Source organism: Catharus ustulatus, chromosome 6, assembly GCF_009819885.2.
Source record: "Catharus ustulatus isolate bCatUst1 chromosome 6, bCatUst1.pri.v2, whole genome shotgun sequence".
NCBI classification, from domain to species: Eukaryota; Metazoa; Chordata; class Aves; order Passeriformes; family Turdidae; genus Catharus; species Catharus ustulatus.
The window spans coordinates 39323645-39336071 of record NC_046226.1 but is presented as its reverse complement, the minus strand read 5'-3'; the positions used below and the strand labels follow the sequence as shown (position 1 = coordinate 39336071).

Sequence of the window (12427 nt, the reverse complement as noted above, 5' to 3'; positions counted from 1 at the left end):
AATTTAGGAAAATGCTGACATTTGTAAGAAATAGGCTTGCTTTGTGGGAGCCACAATACAGTTGTGAATAATTCCCTCTGTTAAATCTCAGATCAGGTCTGTGAAGCTTTGTGTTAACAGGGCTGAGGCTAATGATAGCCATGAAAGAAAATCCTCAATCTTTCCATCTTTCTCTCTCTCCTTTTTGCTTTCTCTGAGGTAGGTTTTTTGCCAGCTAAATCTCTGTGAAAATTTTCTTTCAGATGCTAAAGAAGGAAGAAGCAATCCCATGGCCGGGAACTTTAGCAATTGTTCATTCATATATTGCATATAAAGCAGGTAAGAAAATGATGAACACTTTTCTTTCACTTTTAATAATAGAAAATGTTATTTTGGGAGTGGGATAGAACGGTACTTCCTGTACAAAAGGAAATTTTGTCATACAAAAGGAAATAACTTTAATCATTAGTGAAGTGAAAATAGCAGTCTAAATATTTCTTAAGCCTGTTGTGCTTGTGTATGTAGGTAAAATTTTGGGAGTGATTCAGTGCACAAGTTGTTAAGCATTGGTTTAAACACAATTCCCCTCTTTACATGAAGCACTTTAGACCCTCTATCCACTATTGTAAGAGAAATATTTAAAATATTCTGTTTAATACTCTGTTTTGCAGCAAAAGAAGAGGAAAAACAGAAACTACTTAAATGGAGTTCAGATTTAAAACAGGAAAGAGAACAACTAGAGCAGAAGGTCAAACAGCTCAGCAATTCTATAACAGTGAGTATTGTCCTTCTGAATAACCCTTCACCTGTGTTCTGGTGCCAGAATACAGGGAGAAAACTATTATAGAGCAACTCCATATACTAGACCTGTCATCCACTGGATTTATTTAGAATTGAGTGAGTGCTTTCATTTGCTTTTTAGGAGTTTGGGGAGCAGGAATGAAATAAAGGCAACATATACTTACATTGAGTCTCTTATGCATGATCCATGCTGTGCATGTAGGTAGATATATGGTGACATATAATATCAGCAGGTGACAAAAATGACCCAGAGTGTTTTTGTCTGTGGGTAGTAGATTGAATCCAACTCTCCAGTGGCTCACTTAAACAAGAATGGTTGTACCTCTGTGTGTAGTGAGAGTTACAGCCTTGGTGCACTTTCCAGACCTTTCTGAAGCAAAAGCAACCATTTATTCAGGGCTGAGCCTCAGGACTTTGATGCGTTGCCTTGGCAGTCAGCAGCTGGACACTGCACATGCCTCTGCATGGTATTAACTAGACAATGTCATACTTCAAACCAGAAACCTTAGTTTCCACCTTGGTTTGTTGCAGTAATTGGAACATACATACTGATTTGGCCACTCTTCTCACCTTAATGTCTCTTGAGACGTCAGTGTAAAGTTTGAGCCCCTCCTTGGTGCAACCCTAGTCAGTATCACATAATGAAAAAAAGTAGAATCTCCTGTGTGGCAAACATCTGTAAGGCTAGATTCATAATTACAGACTTTTTAGATACAAATGCACTTTCCAGGCTGCCTGTCTTTGCCTATTGGAGCACAAGTGTCATGTTTACAGACCCCTCAGTGCTGTCAATACAAACAAAATGGTTGTAAGGGACTGATTAGCAGTCCTGGGGACTGTCACCTTCCTTCTGGTTAGCAATTGCTGAGTGTAACCTGAGCAGCACTAGACAACTAACACTGTTTCTCTGTGATGTACCCAAGCAGATGCAAGGCCTTAACATGAGGGATTGGCAGTGGACAAAGAGAATGTTCATACTTACATTGGAACTGTCCAAAACAGTCATATTAGGTCTAGATGTTTTAGAGTTATTATGATGCCATGAGCTGCATGTGAAAACAGTAAAGCTAAAACCAGCAGTGTCTGGAGATCAGCATGGATAAAAGATTTTTAAAATGTAGGAAGGTTGCCATCTTCATGTAAAAACCTGAATGTAACAGACATAGCTACTGTTCTGTCATTTTTGTGAGTTTCAAATATATATAAGCAGTCTTTCACTCTTGAACCATCATTTGTGGGCTTTTTTTAAAGTTACCTTGCCCTTACACTTAGCTGATGAGCTAGCTATATTACTACCACTTCTAAGAGAATGAAGTGGCCACAAAATAAGTTTTTCAAGTGAAGAGGAGTTTGGTTTCCTTTTCAAGTACCCTTTTACTTATTGAGAAAAGGAAGCGATGTGCCTGCTAAAACGCGTGTGAAAGCAAAGGCTGTATCCCATTATGGTTTGCACGCACACTGTCAGCAGTCAGCTGCAGTGAGATGCCTGAGCTTGCAGATCTGAGTTAAAGAAATTTCAGTAATGCTATACTGATAGAAAAAATAGTAAGAAGATACACTTAGAAGTTTTCCTTCAAAAGAAATACAAAAGGATGGAGCTGTCTGTGTTCATTTGCACAAGACCTTGGAATGAAAGGGAGCCATACGAGGTGACAGCTATGTCTTGGCAATTTATTTCCTCAACCTGCAAATATGAATTCTCCTCTGAACACAGCCTAGAGACTCTTTTTCTTCTAGGTTGGAAAAGTGAAGTTGCAGCTGCAGTCTTTTCTGCGTACTTACATTTAGATCTGTGAACATCATATTCCTTTTCTTACCTTCTTTCATTCATAAGCTTGAACTTACTACTGATTTTCTGCTTTGCTGCAGAAATGCATGGAAATGAAGAATACCATCCTTGCAAAACAGAAGGAGATGCACAGCTCCTTGGAGAAGGTAAAACAGCTGATCCGCCTCATCCAAGGCATCGACCTTTCAAAACCCATAAACTCTGAGGTCAATTCAGTAGCCATCTCCAACGGCATGGACTCCACTAACAATACTAATGCTGCCACCTCCACCTTAGCCCCCTCCCCTTCCCAGAGCTGCATGGTGAACTGTAACAAGGGCGATGAGACTAAATAACACAGTGAAGTTAAGAAGGAGCCAAGGGAGGTGGCGGCGAGGAGAAAGAGCAAAATAAAGAAACTCTAGAAAAGCAAAACTGGATTTCTTCTGGAAAGTGCAGAATTCTTTAGTTCTTTGGTTCCAGAGAGAGCGTGAAGATGCTTGTGCCAGGCGGCACCGGAGTTTGCCAATTGATCCTTCTTATTCTGTGTGTACATGCGAAGTTTGGATCATGTTACATGAATAGTGCCAGCTGGGGGTTCTTTGCCAGCACCATGCCAAGTGAAATAATATATTTACTCTCTCTATATTTTACACCAGTGTGTGCCTGCAGCAGCCTCCACAGCCACTATAGGTTTGTTTTATTTTTGTTTGGGGTGAGGAGCAGGGATAAGGGAGGAGAGCAGGTTTCAAGTTCCTATTTGCAGAACAGTTTGTTTAGCTAGGGGAAAACAAAAACAAGTCCAAAGAGCCTATGGGCTTTTCCTGTTTCTAAACTCTCAGTACTATTAAACCAAAAAACCAGAAATATAAATTATCAAATCCCAGTGCCCAGAAGGGACAAGTCTATCAAATAAGCAGTATTTACTATTGTTTAGACAGGAGATGTACAAAAGGAAAGGAGATGGACTTTTCACTGAGTAACCAGCACATAGAATCATAGAATATGCTGAGTTTGAAGGGACCCATCAGGATCACAGAGTCCAACTCCTGGCCTTATGCAGGACACCGGAAGAATCACACCATGTGCCTGAGAGCCTGTGGGTCCTCACACTCATCCAGAAAGTCTGTTTTGGGAATGGTATAATAGAGGGCCAGAATCCAGGGTCAGTTTGGAGCATTAGATGGAGGTGTCCCAAGAGAAAATGTGCATCAATTACTTGAAAATGAGATTCCATCCCTTTTCTGTATTTATAAACAACAAAGGTATCCTGAACAAAGTAGCACATAACCCAGATGTGTGAACTCAACAGAGAAATGTCCTTTTCTTTCACTTCCTTTCTCTTCTTTTGGTAACAAGAACTAAATAAGGAATAGAAAAGCTGTTTTTCAGGCTGACAGTCTAATTAAAGAGGTAGATGGGACCTTGCATGGTATAGATTAGAAGTAATAGTGTCAGTGAGATACAGTGAGTCTTTGTGAGTCCTTGTGTCATCGTTTTGGGCACTGTTTTTTTATGCAAGGGCAAAATCTTTGTATCTGGGGGAAAAAAACCAACTTTTTTAAATTAAAAAGGAAAATAAAAGATATTGAGGTCTTCCTAGTGTTACTTAAAATAAGATCAAGGTAAGAAACATTGTAAAAAAAATTACAAAAGTGCTATTTGTTTCCTAAACAAGTGATTTCTATTAAAAAGGTGTCAGAACTGGAGAAAATGCTGTGTACTTAGAATTTTTTAACACAGACTTTGCTTATTTATGATGACATTCTGCTGTGTTTGTGTTCTAAAATCTGATGGGACAGTTTCCATAGGTTCTACCATGCATCTACTGGCTAAAGTCTAAAGAGAATCAAATCCTACAGTGCTGGATCTCACCCCACCTGGAGGATCTCCCAGGCTTGTCTCTGCTGTTACCATCTCTCTCCCATTCTTCCATGTGTTTGTAACCCAGAGAAAAGCAGTTGGCAGTGTGCTTGTTTAAGGCTTTAATAGTTCTGTGATGCAGCCTAATTCAAGCTTGAGAATGAAAGACAGTGAGTCGGACTGAAATCACCCTCCCTTATCCTCTTGTTCATGAAGTTCATCTCTAATGTATAATCTTTTCACTCTGGACAGCAGAGCTTGTCTTGTGCTTCGAGATTGTGGGGTCTGGCTCAGTTTAGGTTGCAGGTCACATTGGGTTGTGTCCCAGAGCTCTCTAGGTTCACTACTGCATATACACATTTGGGCAAAGCCCATTTCCAGTGGAAGTACCAGGAAAACTCCCTTTACTTCTTGTGGGATCAGAGTTGAGCCACTGCATGCACAAGGTGAGGCAGTGTCCCCAGTGTGGTGGCCTTGAGAGCATGTGTTGGGTGATGAGGTAGACCTGCTTAGCTGTTCATAGGGGAAGATAGAAAAGCTTTGCATTTCAAGGATGCATTTCTGAGCAAGTTAATACTCCAGACACAACTTAGCCTGAGTTTCTTTGCTGCCCCAACCAAGTGGGCTTCTGTGGGGTTCTTGGAGTTGTTTTATTCCCTCTCCTTTAGGTTGCCCTTCTGCCCTTTAAGGACTTTTATTCCTTCTGTAGGAGTGTGCATTATTTTCAGCTCTGAGCTCAGAACTGATATCCTGAGTTCTTGCATTTGTCTCAGTTGGGAAAGTGACTCTTACATGCACTTCTTAGCTGAACCAGTGATAACTCTAACTCTGTCTTTTGATGTTTGAGTTCTGTTGTGGAACTAGCAGAGCTGGAAGGATAAGTTAGCATAAGTGGCAAGGAGACAGCTGGGTAGACACTGTCAGAATGGATCATACTAAAAATGTCCTTCCATCAATCCAGTTACCAATGAGGTCATTAACATTGGACAGCACTAGGCCAGCAACCCACAGCATTTAAACAAAGGAATGTCTATTTCAAGAGTTGAAGAGAAAAAACAAACTGAGCATGAGCCTTCTATAGAATATGAGCCATCAGCTAATATCCAGACATTCAGGAGAAGCTGCCTTTTGGAACATGTTGGTCATCAGCTGAACACTTGGGTGGTTCTTAACAGCATCTTCTGAAGCATGAAGCATTCCTGGTAAGAGACCATCTCCAGGGATAGGTATGCTGAATCTTTGTGGTTCTCATGCTCTTATTTCTGTGTTAACCTGAGCTCTCTGGGAAGCACTGCACTATTTGGAGGTAGGAGGCTATGCCTGGAGACTCAACAGTCCTTCTGTTTTCTTTGCTGAAAGAGAGGATCATTCAGGAGAGGATGGAAGTGAAATTCACTAGTGGCCATATTTAAATCTGCACACAGTTAACCAGACAGGAGATGTTAAAACAGCTATTACTGCTTTCCCGAGGCATCTGCTTGTCTCCAGAATCCAAGTAGATAAGTACAGATTTTATATCCCTTTTGTTACAGCATTTGTGTTCCAGACTGTAAAAGGATGCATTTAGTTAATAATTACTTGTCAAAAAAATTATCTTAGACTTTTTGATGATGCTTAGGCAGTTTTCTTTCTCTCTCACTGGTCCTGTTGGGATGCTTTTTGTCCTGGCTCTGCAACAGTATCAGCCAATAGGCATTGAGCATTCCTAGAGCTGCACTGACAGTAGCAATGATGCTGCTGTGTAGACACAGTAAATTTGGATTATCTCTACCCGATTACCAACAATAGGGTAGAAGGGGAATTGGTGTTTGCTAAATACAGGGGAAAATGTTTTTTTTTTCCTAGCTGGTCTAAGAGGTTCCAATCAAGGGAGAAGTTTAAACTCAGTGACAGCTTAAAGCTCAAGCTTTTCTTTTGGGTTTGTATTGGTTTGGGATTTTTTTCCTCGTGTAATATTTGAGATAGAATGAGTTTGTACTAAAACTTCTGCTCTTTGGGAAGCTGTCATAATGGCTGTGGTTTTGTATTTTCAAACTTCAAGATATTAACTAATTCTTATGTCATTGCTTGTCATTGGTGGGAAACAAGTGACTTTTAAATCTCTGTTATAAGGGAAGAAATGAGACCACAAAGGAATCTCATATCAAAGATGGTCCTGGCTCTTAGCCCAGTGCTAAGGCCTTTAAGAAGTCACTCTGCTCCTTTGCTCAGAAATAGAGCAAGTATTGCAGAAGTTCCTTTTTCCCTTCTCTGTACAATCTGTTCTTTAAACAGTTGAAAAGGTGTGTTGGGTTCAGAATGGGAAAGTGAGCCCGTGACCTAGCTAGAAGAATTGATACCATAACTGGTGTTTTCATTGTCTTTGTTTAGAGCCAGCAGTGGGTTTAGTGCTGTACAAAACATGGAGCAAGCAACACTTCTAGGGATGATTGGAAGGTAGGGTGAGGAGCATGGCTGATTTTTCCAAGACCTCATTAGCCAGGAGTTACCATGTTGGTAGGATGAACTAAGGTTTTGCATGAGCAAAACACGGCTTTGTTGTATGTTGCAAGCAGATTTCTCAGTGGGGATATGAATTAAAAGCCTGGAAATTAAAGAGGCAATAATTTTATGGGCAAATCTATTGGTTTTATTGTTGGCAGAAAAAAAGAATATTGCATTTTATCTTTACTAGGCTTAAGAAAGCAAATCTGTATTCCAAATGTCTAGAAATGTGAAACCCAATTCTGACCTTCTTGGCTTCAAATAATCTTCCCTGTATTGTTGCAGAGACAGCCCTGAAAAGCAGCATTTGTCAGCATTCAGGACAACCTGGAGTGAAACCTCCCTCTTAGCTCCTCCAAGCTGTGTAGCTGCCCACAATACAGAGAATAAACTCTGAAATTTCTTTCTCCTGTGGATACATTTATGAATTTGCAGTGCACATGTTTCTTTTCCTCAGCTGGGTTGCACCCCACCCTCTTTGCTTCTGAAGCACTAATGATGAACACATGCTTTTAATGAAACGTGTTTTTAAAATAACATATTAAGATGCTAAACCAAAATTCACTCTTTTGCTGAGGGCCTCTCTCAGTGAGCTGCTCAGATAACCACCAAAATACCGGTGGTTATTACACTTCCTGTGGACACGCCCCTTTGGGCAGAATTTGTTTTGTCTTTTTAGAATAATTGTGTCCCTTCTTCACCTCCTGTTGTCCTCTCTTGGAATTCTGGCAATCCAAGGCAAATTCAACTTTGCTGGATTACTGTAAAGAGTTTTCTGGTGAGTGTGTAGGAGTCAGGAACCTGGAGAAAGAGGAAAATGTTTTGTTGCGCAGCTAATTCATTTGGTGCTTAGGCTTGCCTGGCCAAAAAACTACCTCAGCAAAGGCCATTCCCAAGCACTATGGATTCTGTAGTTTCTGGCATTCAGAAGGTAAAAGGTCCAAAGAACCTTCCAGCAGCCAGCTAGGTACTGGTCTCTGAGGGCATGTGAGCAAACCTTGCAGTGAGATGCTGCTGGATCCTTGTTTTCAGTGGTCAGACCTGGACCAGGGAATGACCCAAAAATCAGATGGGGTCAGGAAAAGTGAGACCTAGAGATGTCTTGTCTCCAGGTTATTGCTGTCTTACTCAGATCCTTCACTAAGCCTCAAACCTGTTTGTAACTCCTACAGAGTAGGATGTTAATACCTGAAAAATATGAACCTCTCTTTTCTTTACCCTTAGCTCCCATTTCCCTCCTGTTTCTCTCTTACCTGGGACAAGAACTTTCTGCATCATTGTGTCTTGTATAGGCTGACCACACAGTTGATCAACTTGCCAATAAAGAAAATTATTTATACCATGCACTGGTAAGCTTGGTAATTAAAGACCCATGAAAAGACAAATGCCTCTCCCAGAGGTTAATTTAATTGTGGGCTTGTATCAGAAAACCAAGAGCTTACCTGTGTGAGAGTCTGTCTTTATCCCTGTCAGTATTACTAAAATACCTCGGCAGTGAACAGAAGAGGTTTGTCAAGAGTACAGGTTCTGTGGAAATCACTGTGCTATGCAAGTCCTTGGAGTATATCTCATGAGAATAGCCAGACCAGGGCTTCCCATCTCCCTAGGCCAGAGGTGGATGCTGCAAGGGACAAATTAAAGGACAGATGCCTCTTTTGAGAAGTGGTAAAGGACTGGAGATGGAAGAGAGAAAACGCAGGAGCAGCAAAGGAAACAAAGATTACGTGGGGTAAAGCTGAACAGAGAGAGAAAAAATATGGAAAAACATGAGGAGGGAAAGTGAGGGTAGGAAAAATCCAGGAGTGGAATAAGTCTCCCTTCTGAGTAGACAGGTATCCTAGCAGTTACAGGGTTTGAAAGTTCATTGGAAAGAGTAGAACAAAACCACTCTTATCCTACCTCGATTTCTGACATGGGTTGGTCAATATTCCAAAGGGAGCAGGTATGGTGGGAGGAAAGAGCTACTTAGGTGCAGATGGAAAGGGAAGTATGCACTAAGTCATCCCTAGCTCTGCTTCTGCTGATGAGTGATTCCATCCTGATGAGAACCTTATTTGACTTCTAAGCTACAACATGGGGATAAGGCAGATAAAGCAGACCTTGAGGCAGCTAGAGCCTACTCTAATCTGGACTGTATTAATTAAACATTTTCTTGGCTATAAGCATTCCTGAAATAGCTACAGGTTCAGCTCTGCTGGTGTGGCTGCACCTTCCTTGTTCAAGTGTTACAATGAGCCTAGCTGAAACCAGCATCAGCTCCCAGAGGTCCTGGGTTCTGTGTGAGTGAAGGAGATGATGTGGAGTAGGATGTGTGATTCAGGTACTTCTCAGCCACCTCCTGGAATATCTGTGGAAGATGCCTGTTTTCTAGGCTGTCATTACCTGGCAGTTCTGTGCCAAAATCTCTCTGTGTGAGCAATGCCTCCCTGTTTTCTCAGGATCTGGTTTCTTTAGGGACATATGGAAAGGGGCATTTCACCAGTGCAGCTAAACAAGAAACATGTGTTGAGTTTAATGTAACCTGTGAGGAGCTGAGGCCTGTCTGCAGGCTACCTTAAGCAACCAGACCATGGGGCACCCTCCTGGGAAAACAGCTGTCCCAGCTCTCCTGCGTAACCAGGGATAAGCTCTGGGCCTGTTCTTCACTTCTAGTATCCAAGCAGGCATCAAAGGCTTCAGATAGAGAAACTCAGCCTAGTCCTTGGTTCTAGAAAGGAAGAAGTACTTCAGGACATCAGGAGTGCCTGGGGAACTCAAAAGCCTTGTGAGTGTGGCTCTATGGAAAGCTGGCACAAAAAGGCAGCAGCAGCAGTGAGTAGTATCAATCAGCTCAGCATCACCTTTTGCATCTTTTTTATTTTTCCTAAATTTACAATGGCAAAAGTAAACCTCAACCAATCCCTGCCCTTTTGTCACCAGTCTTCTTACATCTGTTTTGTTGGAAAACAAATGAAATACTGTTGCCTTTGTGCTTCAAGAAAACACTTTTCTTAGTGAGCAACCAGATTATTAGTGAGCCTTGGGGGTATAGCTCAGGTGGGAAGGGAGGCAGTGTCACAGGGCAGTTCCTGGGACTATGTTCTGTGGCCACCCTTGATTTTGGATCCCCAGCACTGAGGTTTGATCCTGCAGCAGCCCGCAGCACTGGGTGCACATTGTGCACATGTAAGGACAGGGATTCCCCTGGCTTGTTATCCAGGTGTTAGCATCTCAGGTGGAGCCAGAATTCCTTTGTGGGGGGGAAAGAGATTGTTCTGTGCCTCATGTTCCCCTCTGTAAGGCAGGTACTGGCAGTTCTGACTCTGGAAGAGCAGATTTCCATGGCTGCAGGCACTGTTGAAAGAAGCCTCATGCTGGGTGCGGTGGAAGGCTGCATGTTTCTACTTGTTCTGGGCTAATGTGTAATTTCTAATCATACTCTCTTGTGTTTCTTTACTTAAATTATCACTGACATCAAAGCAGTGATTGACTCTAGAGCCAGGCAGTGTCTTACCTGTTAACTCTCCCTTCCAGAAGGTGTGTCATCTCTGAGTTGCTCCTGATGTCATATGTGACAGGCAGCCAAGACCCTCCTTAAGGAAGGTTTTTGCTTCTGCATAAGCCTCTGAGATTCAGGCAGATGCCTGGCAGCCCCACACAAGCAGAGCCAGCAGCAGTCATGTCCCACAAGTTGCTTCACTCCAATTACAGCTGCAGGGTCCCCCTCAAATGCCATCTTACATGGTCAGAGGTGTCTTGGCTTCTTCTCACAGCCCTACAGAAGCAAAGCATGCGTTCCAAACTCCATTAGGCAAAGATTAAGTAAGATAACAGCAGGAAGCGGGGGAGCATGCTAGTGCCGACCTGTCCAGGCTCCTGTGGAGGAAGGAAACGACTTTGCTGTGTCAGCAGCAGTGGACACAGGTGGTGGTGAGCTGCTGCCACCTGCAAGGTCTGGTGCGGCACTGGTGTGGCTGCCTATGCCAAGTTTTCTTTAGGGAGCTGATTGGCTCTACTCTGCAAACACCCCCCATATCTGCAGCTGAGGGCAGGAGGGTTGTGAAGGCAGCTCTGCTTGTTTAGGAGAAAATACTCAGGCTCCAATTATGGCTTCATGTTCCTGCGATCACAGCAGCACCATCTCTGTAGATTTATTGATGCCACCACCCCACCTGTGTGCCATGCTTCATCCCATTCCCCCACACCCACCTGCTGTTTCACCAAGACTAAGCTGTAAAGCAGGAGTCCTGGCATGGGCCTGCAGCCGGAGCTCACCCTGAAGGGCTCTGTGTCTGAGCCTGGTCCTTTCCCGAGTCCGTCTGATTTCTCCAGGGGATTTTGATGACCAGCCCCCAGTTCTGGCAGTGCTGTCCCTGCAGCCATGGGCCTGGTGCAGCACGGGATGATGGCAGCTTCTCTCCCAGCTGGGTTTCTAATGGCAAAGCCACGGGCTCTGTCCTCCATGAGCCAGTGGCACCTGTGCTGCCCCATTCCCCACCAATGTCCCTTCCTTGCAGGCCCTGGTGTAAAATGCCCTTTTTTGACTGGTACTGCTCTGTTGTCACAGAATCACACCATGAGAACACCCACTTGTGAACTGGTTTGGGTTTTTTAAATATCTCTATTTTTTTTAGCCTGATGCTCATAGTGATCTGCAGTATCTGCTGCCTTCAAGTTCCTTGTGGTTTCAGTTTTGGTACAAATGTGTTTAGATTTTAGCAAATTAAAGTTGGGGGGAGGGGGTACAGAGCATCTGATCAATTTGTATTTATTTATTTTAACATTTTACTAAATAAAACACAGTAAAATCTCTTGGCTCCTTAGCTGTATGTACCAGGTGGGCACAGTGGGTCCCACAGGCACAGCGGTTGTAGCAGTGCCCATAGCAAGTCCCCAGCTGCAGGAGGGGTTTCTGAGCATGGCTCTGTGCAAGGGCTGTGTAACGCCCTGGCTCATTTTCTTGGCAGGGAGAAGGGCACTACGCTAGGAGAAATGAATTTTAGCTCCAAAAGGGGCTGTGCTCAGTTCAGACAATCTCCCTGGCTCTGACTCTGTGGATGCCTCCCAGCTGATGCTGCCCGGCAGAGGGCACATGGAGACCAACCCAAGCTGGGCTTACTTCCAGGTACCTCCACCCTTGCAGGAACATTTTGAGCTAGGGACTGTCTAGGCTGGGAAAGATTATCTGAAAATGATAGTGTACAGCCCTCCTGCTACAAGCATACCAGCACACCCTCCAAAACAACCACAGAGCCAGCATTTCTATTGCCTCCTAGCTACCAGAGAATTGTCTGGAAGAGGCCTACTCCATCTCAGCACTGCTCACCGTGGCTCTAGCATTGTCTAGATCTGATCTAACCCTCTGATCTTGCTTAGTGCAGCAGCAGCACAGTACCAGTGAGCCTGGGCTGTATTAGGGCTGTATTGAAAGCTGCCTGCTAGGGACTGTGAGGTGGAGCTGCACTTAGCTTCACAATGATGAGCAATGTCTTCACAGCCCTTTCCCAAATAAAGCCTCAGTGCTTGCTCCTGGCAAACCATCCTTGTCCTTCC

At 43.4% G+C, this 12427-nt stretch overlaps 1 protein-coding gene across 13 annotated transcripts in view; it reads left to right on the top strand.

The window, feature by feature from the left end:
* PHF21A (PHD finger protein 21A) overlaps positions 1-11686 on the top strand; it is a 134732-nt gene extending 123046 nt beyond the window's left edge. For all 13 annotated transcript variants that reach the window (XM_033061966.2, XM_033061973.2, XM_033061976.2 and 10 more), the window contains 3 exons: positions 243-318; positions 651-754; positions 2650-11686. In XM_033061966.2, coding sequence (XP_032917857.1) covers positions 243-318; positions 651-754; positions 2650-2904 — 435 coding nt within the window. In that variant the 3' untranslated portion in view covers positions 2905-11686. The remainder of the gene's footprint in view (positions 1-242; positions 319-650; positions 755-2649) is intronic.
* The last annotated feature ends 741 nt before the right edge of the window (positions 11687-12427 follow it).